An 18,025-nucleotide genomic window follows, 5' to 3' on the forward strand; every position below is an offset into this window, starting at 1 on the left:
CTTGCTGCACCGAGTTAAATTACGTTCTTTCTTGTTCTTAATTACGGTAGCACACTAATTTTTATACACTCCGAGATAAAGAAATATAAAACAATTGTTTAATGAATTTTCTCATTGCTGTAGCACCTAATGTTTTATTATATCTTGAATATCTTAAAATATCTCGACAAAAATAGTTAATTAAGTAATCAGCAAGTCGAATTAAAGCATAAATAAGTGTGCGTATGCAGAATTCGAAAATTTCAATAATTTATTTCCAGGTCAATAGCAATTAATAAGAAATAATATATAATAGGCAATAATTCAGAGCTCTACAAAATTATAAATCAAACTTGATAATTAGATAATCGATAAAAATAGTTACAGTTCTATATGAAACTTCATTTACAATGATTGAATAAAGATAAACGTAAAAATGATTGAATTATGCATCTGCGTCAGCAATAATATTATCAACTTGCAAAACAAATATTCGTATTGATACAATGGCGTAACAACGTTTTACTCAATTATAAAGAAAATCAATAAAATTGAGATTGTGTAATGAAAGAGCAAACGCTTAAATACGCTTAAACGTCAGAACATTACGACTCTGGAAAAGTTCACAAAGCTACGTAATCATGCTCTCCTAGCTAATCAATTCGTAAATTGCGCAATCCTAATAGTAATTAATGACATATGAAACAATGCAGAAGAGAAAGAGAGAGAGATAATATTACGTAATTTCTATCCGATGTTGATACGGCGCATTAGGACCATCTCCCTCGCATTAATGAACAAGTTTGGTAAACTGACAAACGTGTAACGTGCATATTTCATTACAATAAATTGCACGTAATGTCGCATTCCACCGCGTTTCGGAAATTAATATCGTGGTATGACGCGCTGCACTGTATAGGCCGGTACACATTTCTCTTGGTCTCTCTCTTGCGTGCACACACAATCACTCCATCTCTCTCTTTATCCTCTCCTTATTTCCCCACGTACATAAGGCAACATGCTTCATTACCGGATTCAGCGTGTAACAATAGGCGTTGTCAATCAGCCGATAGAGCATACGTACATACACGCGGAGACACAATGCACATATGCGACGCGAACAGAGCGACGGCGTTTACAGGCACTTGTGCGGCTGTAACCGGTCGCGCGATTAATTTACGACAGGAATCTCATTAATACGACCTTGATCGCTCATCTACCTCTGACGTGTTTCTCTGGATCTCATCGGGTTGCATGAAACGTGAAAATAACGCCGAGACATGATTGATACGGTGTCTCTGACCAGCTGCGCCTTCTTCCGATCTCGCTCAAGGCACAAGGACTGACGTATCTGTGATACAAGCAAGTTTTTCTGTTTCTCTATACACGTGCAATGTTACTCATGAGACTCGTGATAGATTCGACGTTCGCGCGGGACGTTCTGTATATTTAATCAGCCGAAAACGGTCGAGCGTCATTCGCTGGAGAATAGAGAGCGTTTTGCATAATGCTAATTGTGCCGAGGGATGAAGAGAGATCGTTAACTCGGGCGAATGCAATCCCGACTGTTATTACAGGAAGTGAGGGAATCTATAGTCTTATCCGTTCGGGGATAAGTGCGAAAATGAATAGAGCAGCGTCGACCTTCATTCGAGGGCCGAGAGAAAATTAGTCGTCCGAGTTTCGAAAAGAGAAATTGTATTTTACATTTAGTTATAAAAATTAAAAAAAAAGCGAAGATACGTCCCTCGGAGGCTTTATTTCTACGTTATCAAGAGGCAGAGATTTCGGCGTAGTCGAATAGTGATTGCGTTCGTACAATATTAATTCAATGACGCCATTGCCTATCTTATCGCCTATGTATCTTTGATAAAGCCAAAAATATTTGTTGTCGAAAGGATCGATTCGTCGGTCAACATATTATTACGTCTTACGCGATAATAAATGCGCCTTAATAACATGTAGTAGAAGCTGATCTGATCGCACGATTATTTGTTAAACGGAACCGGTAGCACGGCTATTATACTAAATTATATTCAAACAATCTGGCAATATTAGCTAGCTATCATATATAATTGATCTAACAATATTAGCTGATCAATTTCTTAACCGATTCAATCAATTTTATTATTTCTCAAATTTAATTAATTGGAATTGAGTAACTTAAATCATTACGAATTGAATATTATTACGCGTGTGAATCAAGCTTATTAGGAATAATTAGGATATCACATAATAAATGCAAGTAATAGTATCATAGTAATAACTTAATGGAACGTATAAATAGAATTGTATAAATTCTAAAATTGTATAAAATTGTAAATGGAATTGTATAAATGGAAAAATGAAGAAGTCGCAGCTGTGCAGACAAAGATACATCAGAGAATAAACTGGTACTATAACAGCTCGCTCTTTCAGAATATACAGATAAAAGCGAGGCAGCTTTACTACTTGACTATGTGTATAAGACCTTTCTGATATATGGCTTCACGCATTGTATGTCGAATAACGTAGCACATTTTATTTCACGTACTCTCTTTGACAAAAATTAATTCACAAAAAAATCGATTTTTAAGTATAATAATATATTGCTGATATATCTTTGTAAAGAGAGAACCGTACATGAATCAACAAATTCACATAATATCAGATTGATTTCGGATCCGAGGGATTTATCGCTTTGAGGCAGATCAAACGCTGGTGACTAGACATTCGGTTTACGTCTGGCTTCTTTCCGGGAAACATCCGGAAAGCACTCGGGAAATTCGTGTCGCGAGAGACTACTCGTCATCCCGTCTTCTTTTTTTTCCTTTCATTCCAACTACACGGTAGCTCCGCATCACGGGCAATAATAACGCCGAGCGAACAGCGAGAGCCGCAACTACGGCGGGTCGATCCATCGTCGAAGGTCGACGGGAAGATAGCGCGAGCCTCCGCGCGGGTCGAGTGCACCGAGTGCAATGCCGATGCAATTACGGTCGAGTCGAAGGCGACGTACGGCGCTATGCAGTTGGCCTCTGATACGGGCAAATGGGGCAAGTGGCCCGGGTAGTTTGATTCTAGAGCCTTATCGTGAATATCGTAATACGGAAAATGTGCTGCTATTTTCACCCCGCTGTCATCATGCATGTCATTACGCTATATTATACCTTATTGAAAAATTTAGAATAAATGTATCAATGCCTCTTTTTATAAATTGATTAAACGATGAAATCATTAAAGCTTATATGAAATGTTGCTGATGTTACATCAATTGTATCATTAATTTACGAATTTTCAATCAGGAAAGAGATCATTCGATTATATAGAAAAAATTGAAACATCTACTAAAAAAGCTAATATATGTAAGATTAAAAGATACAGATTCAAGAGATCTATAATAAACATTATAATTCAATATAAAATATTTCCTTAAAAAGGAAACTGCGTTCTTTCTAAATTCTCCGTTAATTTTCATTCTGTAATTGATTAACATTACGGCGCCTAACTACTCTATGGAACCTAAAGGATTTTGTTGCCAGAGACACTCGAAGTCGCAAGGACGATTCTGGTTCTTGCCATTCTCGAGCAGCAGATCAGAGCATTGACACATCTCGCATTCACATGTGTATTCACATACGAGTGCCCACGATTGCATGCAATGTAAGCGCGTGCAACGCTAATTCTCCAAGCTCCGGGAACAACCGGTCTGGCCTACTTCGATAACGGACGCGTTTGCATGGCGCTTAGATCTTCTCATTCCTCCGTAGGAGATCGACATGTTCATCCAGGAGAGTTTCGAGAACTCGTAGATCCTCCATACAGGCTCAACAATTTTGCGCAAATCGACTTGCAAGTATAAGAGCATTTCCATTTTCTAGTTCACCTTGTATGCCAATTTGTCGCAAGACATTACCTGTTTTTCCTATGTGTCTCGTAATGAAGATGGATACCGGTACTTACCCTCCTCAGCTGGCAATTCTGTAACAAAAGAGAAAAAAGAACGTTAGAATATTTCAAATGCATCTATCGAATATTAAATTATAAAAATAGACATTCGCAGAAAATTAAATCGGCGTGCTGTTCATCTATGACTCGTCATCAGATTTTATTTCACAGGATATTTAAATGGACATTTTAAAAAATAGATCTTTAAGATAATTTCTATGAATGAAAAGACAGCAGAATAGAATTACTAAATTAGAAAAATGCCTAGTTGTATTAACGAATAAATTAATACAGCTAAGAATTGTTTTAGTTTAGCAAATTTATTTTTACTGCCTTGTTTTCCATGTAATAATTATTACACGTACGAGTAATTTAGAAAATACCTTTTCATAGCGTTGTTTAAAATTGTTACAAGCTAAGGCGATAAGTGAGTCTATTATTAAAGATAAGTAGTGTTATATACTTAATTTATGTAGAGTGTGCGAAGAAATTATTTACATGTCTAATGCAAGTGCTTTAAGCGGAGGATCCGCTTTAAGCTGTCCTACTTCAAATTATACAGGAGTGCCGAGAATCTAGAATCCCATAATTTCCATGACGCAGGTAAATTGGAGGAAACCGCGAAAACGAATTTGACGCGCGAAATGGGTGTACTCCGGTTGGGCGGAACGTGCAAGTGACAGTCCATGAAGCGTTAAATCTTCCAAAAGATTTATGATAGACGGTACAGTGGGTCGTCGTAAAATGCGTGATAACTCGAAGTTTTACAGAATATCATCCGTTATTTTTCAATTTCGCTTAATAATTTTAAACGTGTTAAAATGGTTTTCCCAAATGTCAGTTGATACGTAAACACCTTATGTAATTAATATATCGCACGCGAGGTATTTCATAAAATTAACTAAAATCGTAAATTAACTGTCAGATCATAAATTAACATATTAATTACATCGAATTCTCTGATCGATTACGCATATTTTTCAGCGTATATATCGCACTCTGAAAAACGGGAAATTTCGTCCGTCTCTGCATCACGATGTAACGCAGGATGTAACGTTACAAAAGAGTTTTTACATTATTCTGCAGCGACACGATTTTTCACGCGATATCGTGTGTCTCGATGTTAAATGCTGAAATGGAACGTCATTATGAACAACCGAAAGACATTTTTATCCTCCACGAGAGAATCCCCGATCCAGTTTAAACTACTAGGTCGATTACACTCTCGAGCGTTCATTAACGCCTCGAAATTTGGTGTACGTATATGCTTGCGTGAGTTCCGTGAGTTCTAATAGGATCGGCGCATAAATATTTACGTAACGCGAAAACTCAGCTCCATTCGTAAGATAAGCATTCCGCTGGCTGAGAAAACTGACTGAGAACACTATCGCCTAGTGTCATCAATCGCATGAAGGATATATACCACATATCAGCTCTTATCAGCTCCGAATTTTTACCCATCTAGAAATCATTAAATTATTTTTTTTCAAAAATTTCACTCAATGCTATTTTTTGTTCCATGTCGCTTCTTATTTTTCAAGCATCTCACTAGTTAGTTTCAAATTAAAATTTTAATTTAATACGATTAATAATTTAAATTAATACGACTCTCTTAAAAAAGTGATCAATTAATATCTCGATTTAGACATTTATTTAAAAATTTTATTGGCCATTATTTTCATTCTATACTCCTTATTCCTCAAATATCTCAGCAATTAGCCTGAAATTGAAATTTTAATGCAGCTCTCGTAAAAGAATAAATGATTAATATTCTGCGAGATCGAGGACGGATGTAAGGAAAATAACGTTCAGAATGGGAAGGCAACTATCGACGTCACGATGGCCTACTCACTCGCGTGGACTGACACGTGAGGAAAAACGAAGAGACACGTGGGAGTCATTGATTCGTGCGTGCTGGATCCGCATAGATTTCCTGTTGAATAGTCGTCGCGCGATCGACGTGTTCAACGGCAGACACGTCGTTTCCTGTGAAACCCGCATCAACGCCGGACCCTGAAAGGCCGCAGGTAATTCTCAAAGTCGCACAATGGCAGGCGTGAAAGCGTTTATCGCGCGTGTGCGCGCGTAATAGCTTCAATTTCGTGTCGATTCGACGCAGCAAACTCGCTAATTCGCACGCAGGTGAGCTGTGTGAGCTGAAAGCACAATGGTGTCGCGAGGCACGGTATCCAGCACCCGAGATTTACGTCAATATCGGGGAAACAACGTCAACGATATCCTCGATATCGCTGGAAAAAAGGGGATCGACACCCCTGTGTACGTACGTGACATCCTTATCAGTTTCAAGATCATTTCCCCCAATCATCTGCGACAAGTAGCCGTGTCGTTCTTCAATAACAAAACGTTTCAACGATGCAAACCAGTATCGATATTGCGGTAAAGAAGCACCGGTAGAGAAGCATCGAAATTTCCGCAGAAACATCACCTTTCACGCCTATCCGAGATCAAAGGTGACGAAAGTGATGTAACGAATATTCAATATCGAGAGGAAGATATCGATATGCACTATATAGCCCTGAAGCCCTCCAAGTATCCTCCCCTGGTGGTGAAGTGGGCATCGATCGCGTTCTTCCACGCACAGTGCATGGGGGAACACGGGGATTGTTGGTGAAGGTGGCAGGCGACACCGTGCCGGACGGAAGCGAACGCGGGGCACGATCGAGGACGCGAGGCGGGAAAAAGTGCGGTAAAAGCCGCCGAGAGTTTTCCCGCTGTGCGAGAGAGCATCACGGCTACGAATTTATCACGCGACAGTGAACGGCCGCACAAAGCCGATAGATGGGTACGTGCGACAAACAGAACCATCGCCGTCGTCGTTGTCATCATCATCGTCGTGCTCATTCAACGGGCAGCACACGCTGCTCGTGTGTGCTGCACGTGCTAACTTTAGCCCGCGAGCTTAATGTCGCGAGACGGCGAATTGCAAGTTCCGGTTTCCGAGAGGAGACGAACTTGAGGACTTTCGGCAATCTCAGCGTGACTGAATGGCGAGCACACGTCCGACTGGTGCAGTCGCGAAATGTCACGTGTATATTGAATTACGCGTGACTAATTTATCAATGTCTGCATTATAATTGTAAATTACATGTTGTCGCACATGTGTTAAATATTCAGTGCAACGCAAAATATTATATTTCACTATCGCTGAAAAGCTGATACATCAATTATATAGGGTAACATTCCGGAACAGATAGTCATACGAAAGAAATAACCAATCGTTCTAATTTCGTTATAGCCGCACAGCTGTGATATCATTCAGTCTGTGGTGGTGAGTTTTAGTTGTATTTGCAATAGGAGGTTTAACGTTTCGCGGAAAAATATAATTATGAAAATATCTCCACTATATATAAATATATTTTAAATTTTACTGCCTGCTGAAAATTTGTTCATATATTACTATTTCCGCATCAGAAATATTTGGATTGAACTGACAGAAATCAAGATTTTAATGTTAATCTAGAATCATTTCTTCTCTCTCTCTCTTGTTTATTTTTACGTTAATTTTAAGACTGCTAACTAACTGCGTACTCTATGATTAGCTCTTCCAAGCATATGGGAAAGATGGCCAAAGCTCTTGCATTTCTAAACAAATTTTTTTGTTCTAAAAGCAATGTTTCGTATAAGAAAACATTAAAATAATGCTAGCCTATTTTTTTAAAGAGTTTTTAATTGAAAAGTAGTATATGTTTTCGGCAATAAAAACGACTATAGCCATCTAACCTGGACTTATTCTATTTAAAGTCCTTTTTTATAAAGAGGAATACATGTATCTCGCCAAATTACACATATATTATTACGATACTATATTTTTCATAAAATACTGTAATATTAAATAAATAAACACTATAATGAGTTGATCAGTTGTTGATCTTACATTGATCTAACATTAATACATACGTGATTCCGATCGTTTTGCTCAAAGCACTCGTGACAAAGTAACTCATGAACAAGTACGGAAAGAAACACATAGTCCTCTGCTATATATTATTCAAACGTAATATCGCCACAACTCAAGAAAATGTGCAGAAAAGTGTGCCAACCGGTAGAAACATATAAGTGAAAAACGAAGAAATACAGCAAAATGATCGACCTGCGAGTGTTTCGCGTCTTGTTAAATAAATAATAGGCTAGCGCCGTAAGAACCTCTTCCTCCTCTCATTTCATCTGTCATCATTATGACAACTTGACACTCGGAGCTTACTACATCTGGGACAATACGGTTGACAAATGAAAGTCAAACATAGTGATGGAAGATAAATTTCGGTGTGCATGACGATACAGGCGATGCAGTTTCTCGCGTAAAGTCATTTGCAAGACTAATCTGCAATTGCGATTGTGATAGATGGAACGTCAACGTTGCGTATGTTAACGAGCAGCACACGAGCATTTATTTGTGTGCTACATTATTACTCGAGTGCATACAAGATAAAGTGACATTGTGTTTGAGCACACTCGACTCGGCCACTTGTACCGCACGAAAAAATCTCGATCGCTTTTCACTCAGATATCTCTCATCGTTTCGCTAAAAATTCGCCCCGTGAGTAAGGCTTTATCCTACTCACATTGTGCGAACAGAAACTGCACGAGTGCAAAATGGTTAATGTCCTCGTAACGCTTGTTACGTGTCGCACGAAATTAAATGCGAGCTTCTAGTCGTAATGTCATTATCTGAAATGCGGTGCGTGTAATCTTTTCACGGAATCAGCATTGTATCGTATGCGCATGAAAATTAGGATATATTTGAAATGATTTGCGTACAGTATCATGCAAATGGGCTACAATAGTAGTCTTAAGCCTCTGGCGCCGAAGAAAAATTTTCCAGTTTTGCATAATGGTTATTCCTGGTTTGCACGAGTGGCTTTATGAGGCGTCAGGAATCAAAACTGCAAGCTTACATGCAACACAAAGTGATAGTGAAAGTGTTTTAATGATTCACTCAAGAAGATATAAAATACAAGATTGCGTCGAATCGATCGTCCAATCTTGGAGCAATATCCGTCGTTCATTCCTGCAATTTCACGGCAATAACGTTCTCCAAGCTGTTGACCATCGCGTTTCCCTTGTTGAAACGTAAGAATGGAAGTTTTCTAATATCGATCGACTACACTACTTAGCTCGACAACACCGAGATAAACTTTGCCGGTGTACGTGAGTTTGTTAACAGAAAGTTTTCGTCGAAACCTCGTTATCCGAGACACGTTTGTCCTTATCCTGCATTTATGTTTGACGCAGCAACGTAATACGTTAACGTTCTACGTTAACACCTACCTAGCGACGACTCCTTTGATACTTTTACAAAATGAAACTGCACGACTTATGTGCTTTTTACGCGAGTTGTAAATATACTCAATCTACTTTACGACACGGCTGTATTAAACCTTCAACTTTACATTAAGTTTCTTAAAGTTTTTTTTTAATATACCGGAATATGCAACTTTTACGTTGCTTCAAAGTTTCCGTTATCATCTGAGAACGGTAAAGCAGATTAAGTGCCGCTCCAAAAGTGCGTTTTAATCAAGATGCGTTGCTTTAATGAACGTTACGTACCACGGAACGCCTTCGTGACGTAGCAACTTTTATTTTTTTTCCATCGCGATTCATCGTTTTAACGCGCACTCGTGACACAATTTTTAAGATTTCGGTGCTCTGGCAGAGTGTTTTAATGTCCAAGATTAATTAATTAACTGTACGCTTCGTAATTGAATCGTAGACTCGAGGAAGTCCCGCTAAGATTTCCTCGCGGTGAAACAGCGCGTGTCACGCGAGGCGAGAAATCGCAATCGCGAACGAGTGATACCAGGGTGATATCGCGTTTAGGAATAATAATGTGCGTAATGCGCACTCGAGCGAAAGGAGGCAGCGACACATCGATCGAATAAATTAATTGAATGGATAATCGCGCGGAGAACGATATCGGAGCGGGTGCGGTTACGCGGCCAAGCGCGCTAAATTATCACGGCGCGCCGCGACTTTAAAGAGCGACCTTAAAATGAATTAACCTCACTCAGCAGCGTCAACTCTTAATGCAATTTCACCACACATGCACCATTTATTAAGCGATTTATTAAGCGCCGAGCGATTTTTGCAGCCGCCTGCTCGTCGCGGCTATTTACGCGGCGCGAGTACAGAGCCGCGGCGTGATTCATTAGGCGATCCAAAATTAGCTCCCGAGCTCGCGATTACGTAATTCCGCCTTTTATGAATTTCGCGATCAACATTTATAGTATCTCTGTACGTTAACGATGTAATACAAATGTGATGCAAATCGTGAATTCAGATCGATGACCCTGAATAGCAAGATAAGAAAGAGAAAGAGGGAGAGCTCGATGATCGAGCAATTGTTTGATACGGAAAGCTGAGTGCCGCGAATTAAAAATCTACGCATATGCTTGCACTTGAAATATTCCAATCTCAAGTGCGACACGATTAGTAGAAGATATTTTCCCAGCGGAACCGAAAGTCAAATGTACAACGAAATGGCAAGTTGGAGACTGACTGCACGTCGCGTGTCGCAAACGGTCGACGAAACTGGAATTGATGAAAATTAAATTGAGGAGTGGCATGCCCGCGTTAATCCGACGACCCAATTTACAGGCCGTCACGTTCTCCACCGCGATGGCACTTCAGCTTTCGCGTACAATCGCGCCAAGTCGACGACGGAAGACGCCGGTGAAAACGTCTCCTCGTAGTCAAACTCATTAATAATGAATCGGCCAACGACGCTGCTCTGACGTGGTTGCTTACGCTGAAAGTTATCCACGTCAGGCCTCTCGCGCGCGAGTCGCGGAGCGCAACGAGTCGAGACAGAAAGAACCAGAGAGAAACAGAGATACAGAGATAGAGCGAGAAAAAGAGAGAGAGAGATGTAATTACCACCGTGTAAAAACTAGAGCATGCTGGATATCCCTGCCGTGACGCTGATTAAAGCTAAATGAGATATAGACCCTCTAGCGTCAAGCTTTTAGTCCTGTCAGGATACCATTTATTAGCTTCCTTCTGCTACTCATTGTGATAGCGAGATTAAATAGGAGCTTGCATGTTCTGCCCGACAATTCAGATTTTTCAAAATTATCAATTACTCACGTATTTATTATGCATCTCTCAAATCTACATCTACATTCGTTTACCATTTTATTACTCTCTGTTTCTCTCTGTTTCTTTCTCTTTAGCTGTAACCATCTCATCATCATGGAAGCAGTCTATTGATCCAGATTTCTTTTTTCTTCTCGAAGCGAAGAGGTTTGGTACCGAAACCTCAAAAGGTTTCAACTTAGCAGAAAATAATAAGCATATGTAAATTTTTCAATTGTGAACACCCGTTACTGCTGAATCAGCACTCAATCCTTGACCTAAAAAGATCAAAGAATTGTGCTGCATACGATCTCTTTTCTCGCGGTTCCCGTGTCATCATGAATATACCATACATTGCATAATCGAAGTCTAAATGCATATGAAAACAGTATGCGTGCACGAGACAAATGTAAATCGCGGAATTTGTGTAGCTAGTACGTACTCTCGAACTCTATTCTCTGAAAATAGTGAATTATAAATTTATGCACGCGAGAAAATTGCGTTTTTTGCGAAAATGTAATTGGAAACTTGGAAATTGATGCAACTATACATATTTGAGAAGGATTTGGAAAATTATCGTAAATCTGATGCAATGTCTAAACATTTTGATGTTTGCACAGCTAAGTGTCGCTTTGTTAAGCCTGTTAAATACCTTTATCGCAACAATACTTTAATGCTACCAAAACAACGTAGCCACTCTCATGATAATTAAAACAGCTCGTTTATTTTATCACAAATTATTGATTCGCTCTACGGAAAAACGGAATTAATTTAATAACTACTCGATATCCTTTCCGATGAACATGCGCTTTTCATCGCACAATCAATGAAAATTGGCTGAAATCCGTAAAAAGCCGAAAATTGCCAGTAACCAACCGTCTCTTTGAAAGCAGCCAATTAAACATTTACGCGAGAGAATTCGTGTTTTATGCAAAATTTCCATTTGCAAAAATATAATTAGTAACTTGGAAACTAATGAAAATTGATGTACATAGTTCGTCTCGCCCCTCTCGTGAGATTTACCCTTGGTATTTATTATATTATACCCTGCGGATGACCGTAGCATAGCGGCCGAGTTCTTCGTCTCAAGAAGTGCGGGAAGCTTGCCCGAGGGGCTAATGTAACGCGAATTTATGTGGGCGATGACATTTTATTGCTGTTGCTGTACAGTCTACCGCGCGATTAACCACTGAGAAAGATGGAGTGAAAGAAATCGCTGCGTAACCACTTACAATTTGTTTACCTGTGCAAACGAATGCAAACATGAACGACGACGAGATGCACGCACAGCGTGATAACGATGCACATGGATTGTCATTTATCGTTTCATATGGCATTTGTCGTTTTCCCGTTGCGAAACGCAAATCACGCCGATCCGATATCCCGAATTGATGTCATCAATACGATCTCTTGATGTTCATCGAGCTTTGGTCGCGTTTAACATTTATGCAGATAACGATAATTCCGCTGGCCAATATAGATTGCGCCAGTTCAAATTCGATTTTGTCGCAAAGTGGATTAGGTCTGACGCATGTCCAATAGATAGCTACACCTTAATATGCAAGTAAAAAAATATACTAGGATGATTAGTATCTCGAGATAAAGCGCCCTATCGACTTCGTGATTTTCCGAACGCGCTTATGCTGCTCTAATAGCCGCATCTGAAAGTAAATTTAAGCTTATTTTCTCGAAACGACAAATTATTAATTTTGGCATAAAAGCACGCTTCTGATAGACAATGTGATAATATAAAAATAAATCTCTCTTAAATAGAATTCCTAAGTTCTCGATAATTCTCTTTTCCTTCCTCGCTGGTGTTCAACCCTTCTACAAAAATTGTTGCACAAGTGTCATTAAGAACTTAATATTTTTCTGCTTCCGAAATATAAAATAAAAAGTATAATGTTTCGAATTAATTGAAAACGTTTTTCAGCAATAAACAATAAACTTATTATTTATCGTCACAAGCGATACTGTGTAACGCTCTACAAAATTCCGAATGCAAACAGCGATGCATCAAAAAGTTAGTGTCTGTACATGTAATATTTACTATAATTTATATGGTATTCGTTACGCAACAAGACCTATTTATCATAATGTCGAGTTGTTCACGTCTATATATATATATATATACAAGTATACATTATACTTATCCGATGAAAATCATAATAAAAGTCTCCATAAAAGATAGCGCTATCTTAAAGACGTCAAGACGACAAAGCTCCTTTCATATGACGTCAATGTAAACATATCTTTGATCAATTATATCCCTTTCGATAAATTTGTAATTTTATCTTCCAAATTAAATCGCGAAAATAAGCAATCTAAAATTTTTCTTAATCATCTTACTTAGAAAATTACGCGTGTACAATTCTTAAGGTTCTTTCCTTTAGAGTCTTCTCTCTTCAATTCGATATTTCATCTACACGTGCAATCGTTGACCGACATATATACATGTTCAATCGATAATAAAATGGATAACAAGAATGGATAAAAGAAATTAAATTAAATTGACGACGCAATGATCGTATCGTTTTAATGGAATATTCAATCATTGATTATGAAAAGGATTTATTTTAGGAAAAAGTTGTATAAAGCTCCGATTTTGCAAGTCTCGTATTTGGGGCGGCCGCTTCGGATCTGCATGTCAAAATCGCCAATCAAGGTAGGTCGACTTCGTGAATTGAGTTTGTCCTAAATGAGATTATGTTTTTTGTTCTCCACGACGCGACGTAATTAACGCCAGCCATCAGGCGACTGCGTGCAGCCCGCCAGATGCAACGCTCGGCCACGTGCAATTGAGTTACGCTATCCATCAAACTCGCGACAGCGGCACAGTCGCATTATCGGATCAATCTAAATCCTCAAATTGTTATGTATGCCAATTACACCTTCGTGTCCACATAATTCTCATAACTAAATACCACTCATGTGTGTTAAACACAACTCATGTGTGTAACGTTATATTGACAAGTATATTAATTTTACACGCGATTAATCTTACACAAAATATAAAAATGTTTTAACTGTTTAGAGCGTCGTACTACTCATGCTTTATCTGAAGAATTCTTTTATAAACTTTAAAATTAAATTAAATTAATTGAGATCGACTGAAACCTTTATCTAAAATCCTGTTTCTTCAAGAATATCTATATATCCAATCGTTTAGATTTTTAGAACTAAAGATGCCTTAATATTTCTAAAACAAAAAGTATTTTTAACTTCGACAAAGAATCTTTTGATGAAAAATAACGCGTCGTGTATAGAACGCCTAGTGTGAGCGATCGAAGCAAAAAGGTCGATTAATAGCGATCATCAAATTTTATGGTGTCTTTTGCTAAGATAGAGTAATAAGATAAATAATAATCGCGTTGATTTAATACGAGTTTTCTTATGGCCAGGAAGAGATCGATTCTGACGGAGAGAAGACGTAAAATTTACTGTCGAACGCACGGTGATGACGAAGGCCGTTTGGCCAGCTAATCGACCACGTCAGTTTTACTACGCATGAGAGAATGTTCGCTGCAAGTCGGTAAATCGTCATCGCTTGTTTATCGAGCAGTTCTCTGCAGTGTCTCTGCAGGACTCACGCGAGGATAAACATCATGATTATAGCCTATCTCAGAATGATTAATGGATATACAAGGTATACCACGAAACTTAGACCTATCCTTCCATTCTGTATTTTAATGTTTTAACGGTCGATGTGAAAAATTAAGATAATGTTTAAAGCACAAACTACGAGCTTGAAAAATCTGAAATAAATTCCTTAAAATTCCAAATAAACCCTCAACAAAATTTTAATTTCCGACACATCACGCGAGATACTTGACGTTCAGAACTGCGAAAAAGCTGCGACGCGAGTCACGCCATCGACCAAATTTTGGCTGGGAAAAACTGGACGAAGGAAGGAGTGCTGCGACTCCGGGAGACATCCTATGTTATTTAAAACAATTGTATCATGTGGCGCGCTGCGGGGGAGCGTCAAAATAGCGGCGGAACTCGCCAGATAACGTCCAACTATAAGAATCGGCTACGCTGGCGGACTTGTTGCTCGCTGTATTTTATTTTCGTAAACGAAAGACGATACTTCGCCGCGCACTCGCCTATTTTGTAGCTCTGCCGTAATCCTCGCGTAATGTTTACCGCGAATATATACGCGAATAGCCCCGAAATTCTCGGACGACTCGTTGCACGTGCGAGCACACGCGATGATGCACTTTCACAATGTTCGGTGTTGACGAACGATAATGAATCAGTGTAGTTATCACGTTGCGTCAAAAATATTTGCCATTTTATTAATCAGGGCTAATTAGTACTTGCAATGTTGTATTTCGTCCGAAGAAATCTATTTTTAGAACCGATTCAGATTTTATTCTCGAATCAAAGTTTACGAGTCAAAGAGAGTCAGATATTTGAATCAGAAAGTATTTGCTTTTGAAAGAATTCTTTTCTAAAAATATCTGAAATGAATTTTCAATGTATTATACATTTTTCATATAAATGCAAATAAGTTTCGAATTACTATCTTCTCATAAAATAACAAATACAATTATTTATTAAATATGTGAACCTCAGTTTAATGAAAATCATTTAGCAATATTAAACTTTTTCAGCTGTTTATCGTTTTGTTTTGATCTTCAAAAAAAAGATCAGCATTGAGCCGAGAAAGGCATTTATCGATGTTCTAAATTTATATCGTTTTATATCGTTTCATTAATATACGACCTTTTAATTACATTCTTACGATTAGACTGCAGCGTGGACTTCCTTCTTTACATGGAGATGTTTGAGGAACCGATAAGCGTATCATGCACAGCAGTCATAAGTCACGGAAATTATTTATCGGTGGTTCTTGAGACTCGATCTCCGAGACCGGGGCTAACGTCCGGCATTTCGACGGGCGCTAACTGGTAACGCGAAAATAAACCGTTCGAGACACGTGCGAGTTGCCTCCTCCGTGCGATGCCACGCGTTGGTCGGACAATATTAACTTTGTAGTCTTTAAGACGATAAAAATTAGAAATAAGAGTTATATGTTTGTGTCGACATTTCGTCGAACTGTGTATATCGACCCCATATTATTTCCCCATATCATTATGTAGCAATAAATTTTCTAATTTTGACTAATTTTCTAATTTCGTCAATCACGATATTCTATCATTGCAAAAGTATTTTGTAAGATGTAATATGATGTCAAAATTATTTTAGAGATTTTATTATTATTAATACAATTTTTTGTTATTATTCTGCATTATAGATTTTGTAAAAGACCAAAGTTGAATCAGAGGATTAAAAGACAGTTTTTCTTATCACGGCATGTTTTTGTGTGCGTCATGTTAATGAACGTTGGTTTCGCCATCATTGACGTATTAATCTCGAGCATCATTATCGCGAAGGATTAAGTTTCGCGAAGAAGCATTATCACGGATCTCCAAATTGGGATCTGATCACTGAATCTTGACGTCAATTCGTGATCCGAAGAGTTATACACGTACGCGATTCGATCGAGCGCGGTTTATTGACAACGGAAATTGGAATGTCGATGAGAGATTTAAACGTCCCTGATTACATTATTGCAGACATCGACAGCTACACGATTGCACGTGGTAAGCAGCCCTTCCGTAACGAAACGATACACAGGATGTGCGCGACTTCATCGCGAGACGACGAAATTAATCTCGCGGGATGAAGTATACGGACAATCGCGCGGTTGTCGCATGAATACGAGGAAAGAAAACTTCAATATCTCGAAACGTAATTACGTTATCGAGCTGCGGCAAGTGACCAGTTCAACTTTTTTTTGGCATTTCAATCACGCATGTCGTTTCCACGCGAATCAAAGATACCTCACGCGCGCGCGCGCACAGGGACCGCGCGGTATTTCTACGCGCGGTGAAACGTTGCAGAGCGGTTAGCAGCCGAGAAGAAGCCGAGGCGAGTACACGCGTAATCGTCATTGAGAGAAAACTATGACTTCGAACACGTGTACGAGGAAATCGCTGGCGGTGGAGGCCTGCGATGGTGGGAGATGGGCGAGTAACACGGCACCGCCACGGCGCGACGTAACAATCCGATACAGAGCGCTGTTCTTCACCGCGCTCCTCGAACCGGTAGTCGCGAGTGGACGCGCGACACTTCTGCGATATCGCAAGCGCGTGTGCTACGCGGGCTGACACGTGAGAGTGGTATTTGCCCATGGTATCGCAGGGTGATATCGCGCGACAACCGCAACGACATCGTTTGCTTGCTGCAGAAGGGCTGTGCTCTCTCTTTTTCTCTTTTGCGAAATCTACAAATCTCTCCAGAGCCATTATACATTCGAAGTCGAGGTGTACGATTAGGACGAATTGCTTACCGTTGAGACCATACTTCTCCTGGTTCCTCTTCACCTGATCGGGCGACAGTCCATTGTCGGGATCGACGTTGAAGTAATTTATCACCTCGTCCACGGTTTTGCAGTGGCCGTCCTCCATGGTTACTGCTTCGTAGATGCTTCACCAATGTTATCCCCTCAGCGATAGTATACGTTCATTCACACTAACAGTATCTGCAAGTGGACGGATTATCCGTTAAACGGGATCTCTAATGTCGCAGTGCGCAGCGAATTAAATGCAGAGCAGAGTGCGTTAATAAATTACCAAAAAATTGCTTCAACATGAACGAATTTTCAGCAAGCGCGAAAGCATAGTATAAATTACACGAATAATATTTTATCAGTAAGAAATCGCTTTTTATCGTTTATATCAAATAAAATGCTCAAATAAAATGCTCGAGAGATAAATAAAACTAATCGATTTGATCAAAAGAATTAACGTCCTGGACGCTACATTCAATCCATATTCAAGGCTGAGGATAAATTTCCTCAAAATGTCAAACCATTACACGAGAAGACGATTTTTCTTCTGTAATGTCCACGAAATCATGAATATTTATACCCATCGATTATCTTTGCACACAATCTTTTCAACCTTTGACAGCCTTAAGGCTGTTTAAACACAGTATGCACAAATAACGAAGTTAGTTG

The 18,025-nt window shown here is 39.1% G+C and overlaps 1 protein-coding gene across 5 annotated transcripts in view; it reads right to left on the bottom strand.

The window, feature by feature from the left end:
- Positions 1 to 18,025, bottom strand: part of LOC105278795 (calcium-transporting ATPase sarcoplasmic/endoplasmic reticulum type) — a 46,149-nt gene that overhangs the window by 20,016 nt on the left and 8,108 nt on the right. For all 5 annotated transcript variants that reach the window (XM_020031372.2, XM_020031375.2, XM_011338152.3 and 2 more), the window contains exons 2-3: positions 17,357 to 17,548; positions 3,922 to 3,939 (exon numbers count right to left, since the gene is read on the bottom strand). In XM_020031372.2, coding sequence (XP_019886931.1) covers positions 3,922 to 3,939; positions 17,357 to 17,474 — 136 coding nt within the window. In that variant the 5' untranslated portion in view covers positions 17,475 to 17,548. The remainder of the gene's footprint in view (positions 1 to 3,921; positions 3,940 to 17,356; positions 17,549 to 18,025) is intronic.

Source organism: Ooceraea biroi, chromosome 4 (genome assembly GCF_003672135.1).
Source record: "Ooceraea biroi isolate clonal line C1 chromosome 4, Obir_v5.4, whole genome shotgun sequence".
Classification (NCBI taxonomy): domain Eukaryota; kingdom Metazoa; phylum Arthropoda; class Insecta; order Hymenoptera; family Formicidae; genus Ooceraea; species Ooceraea biroi.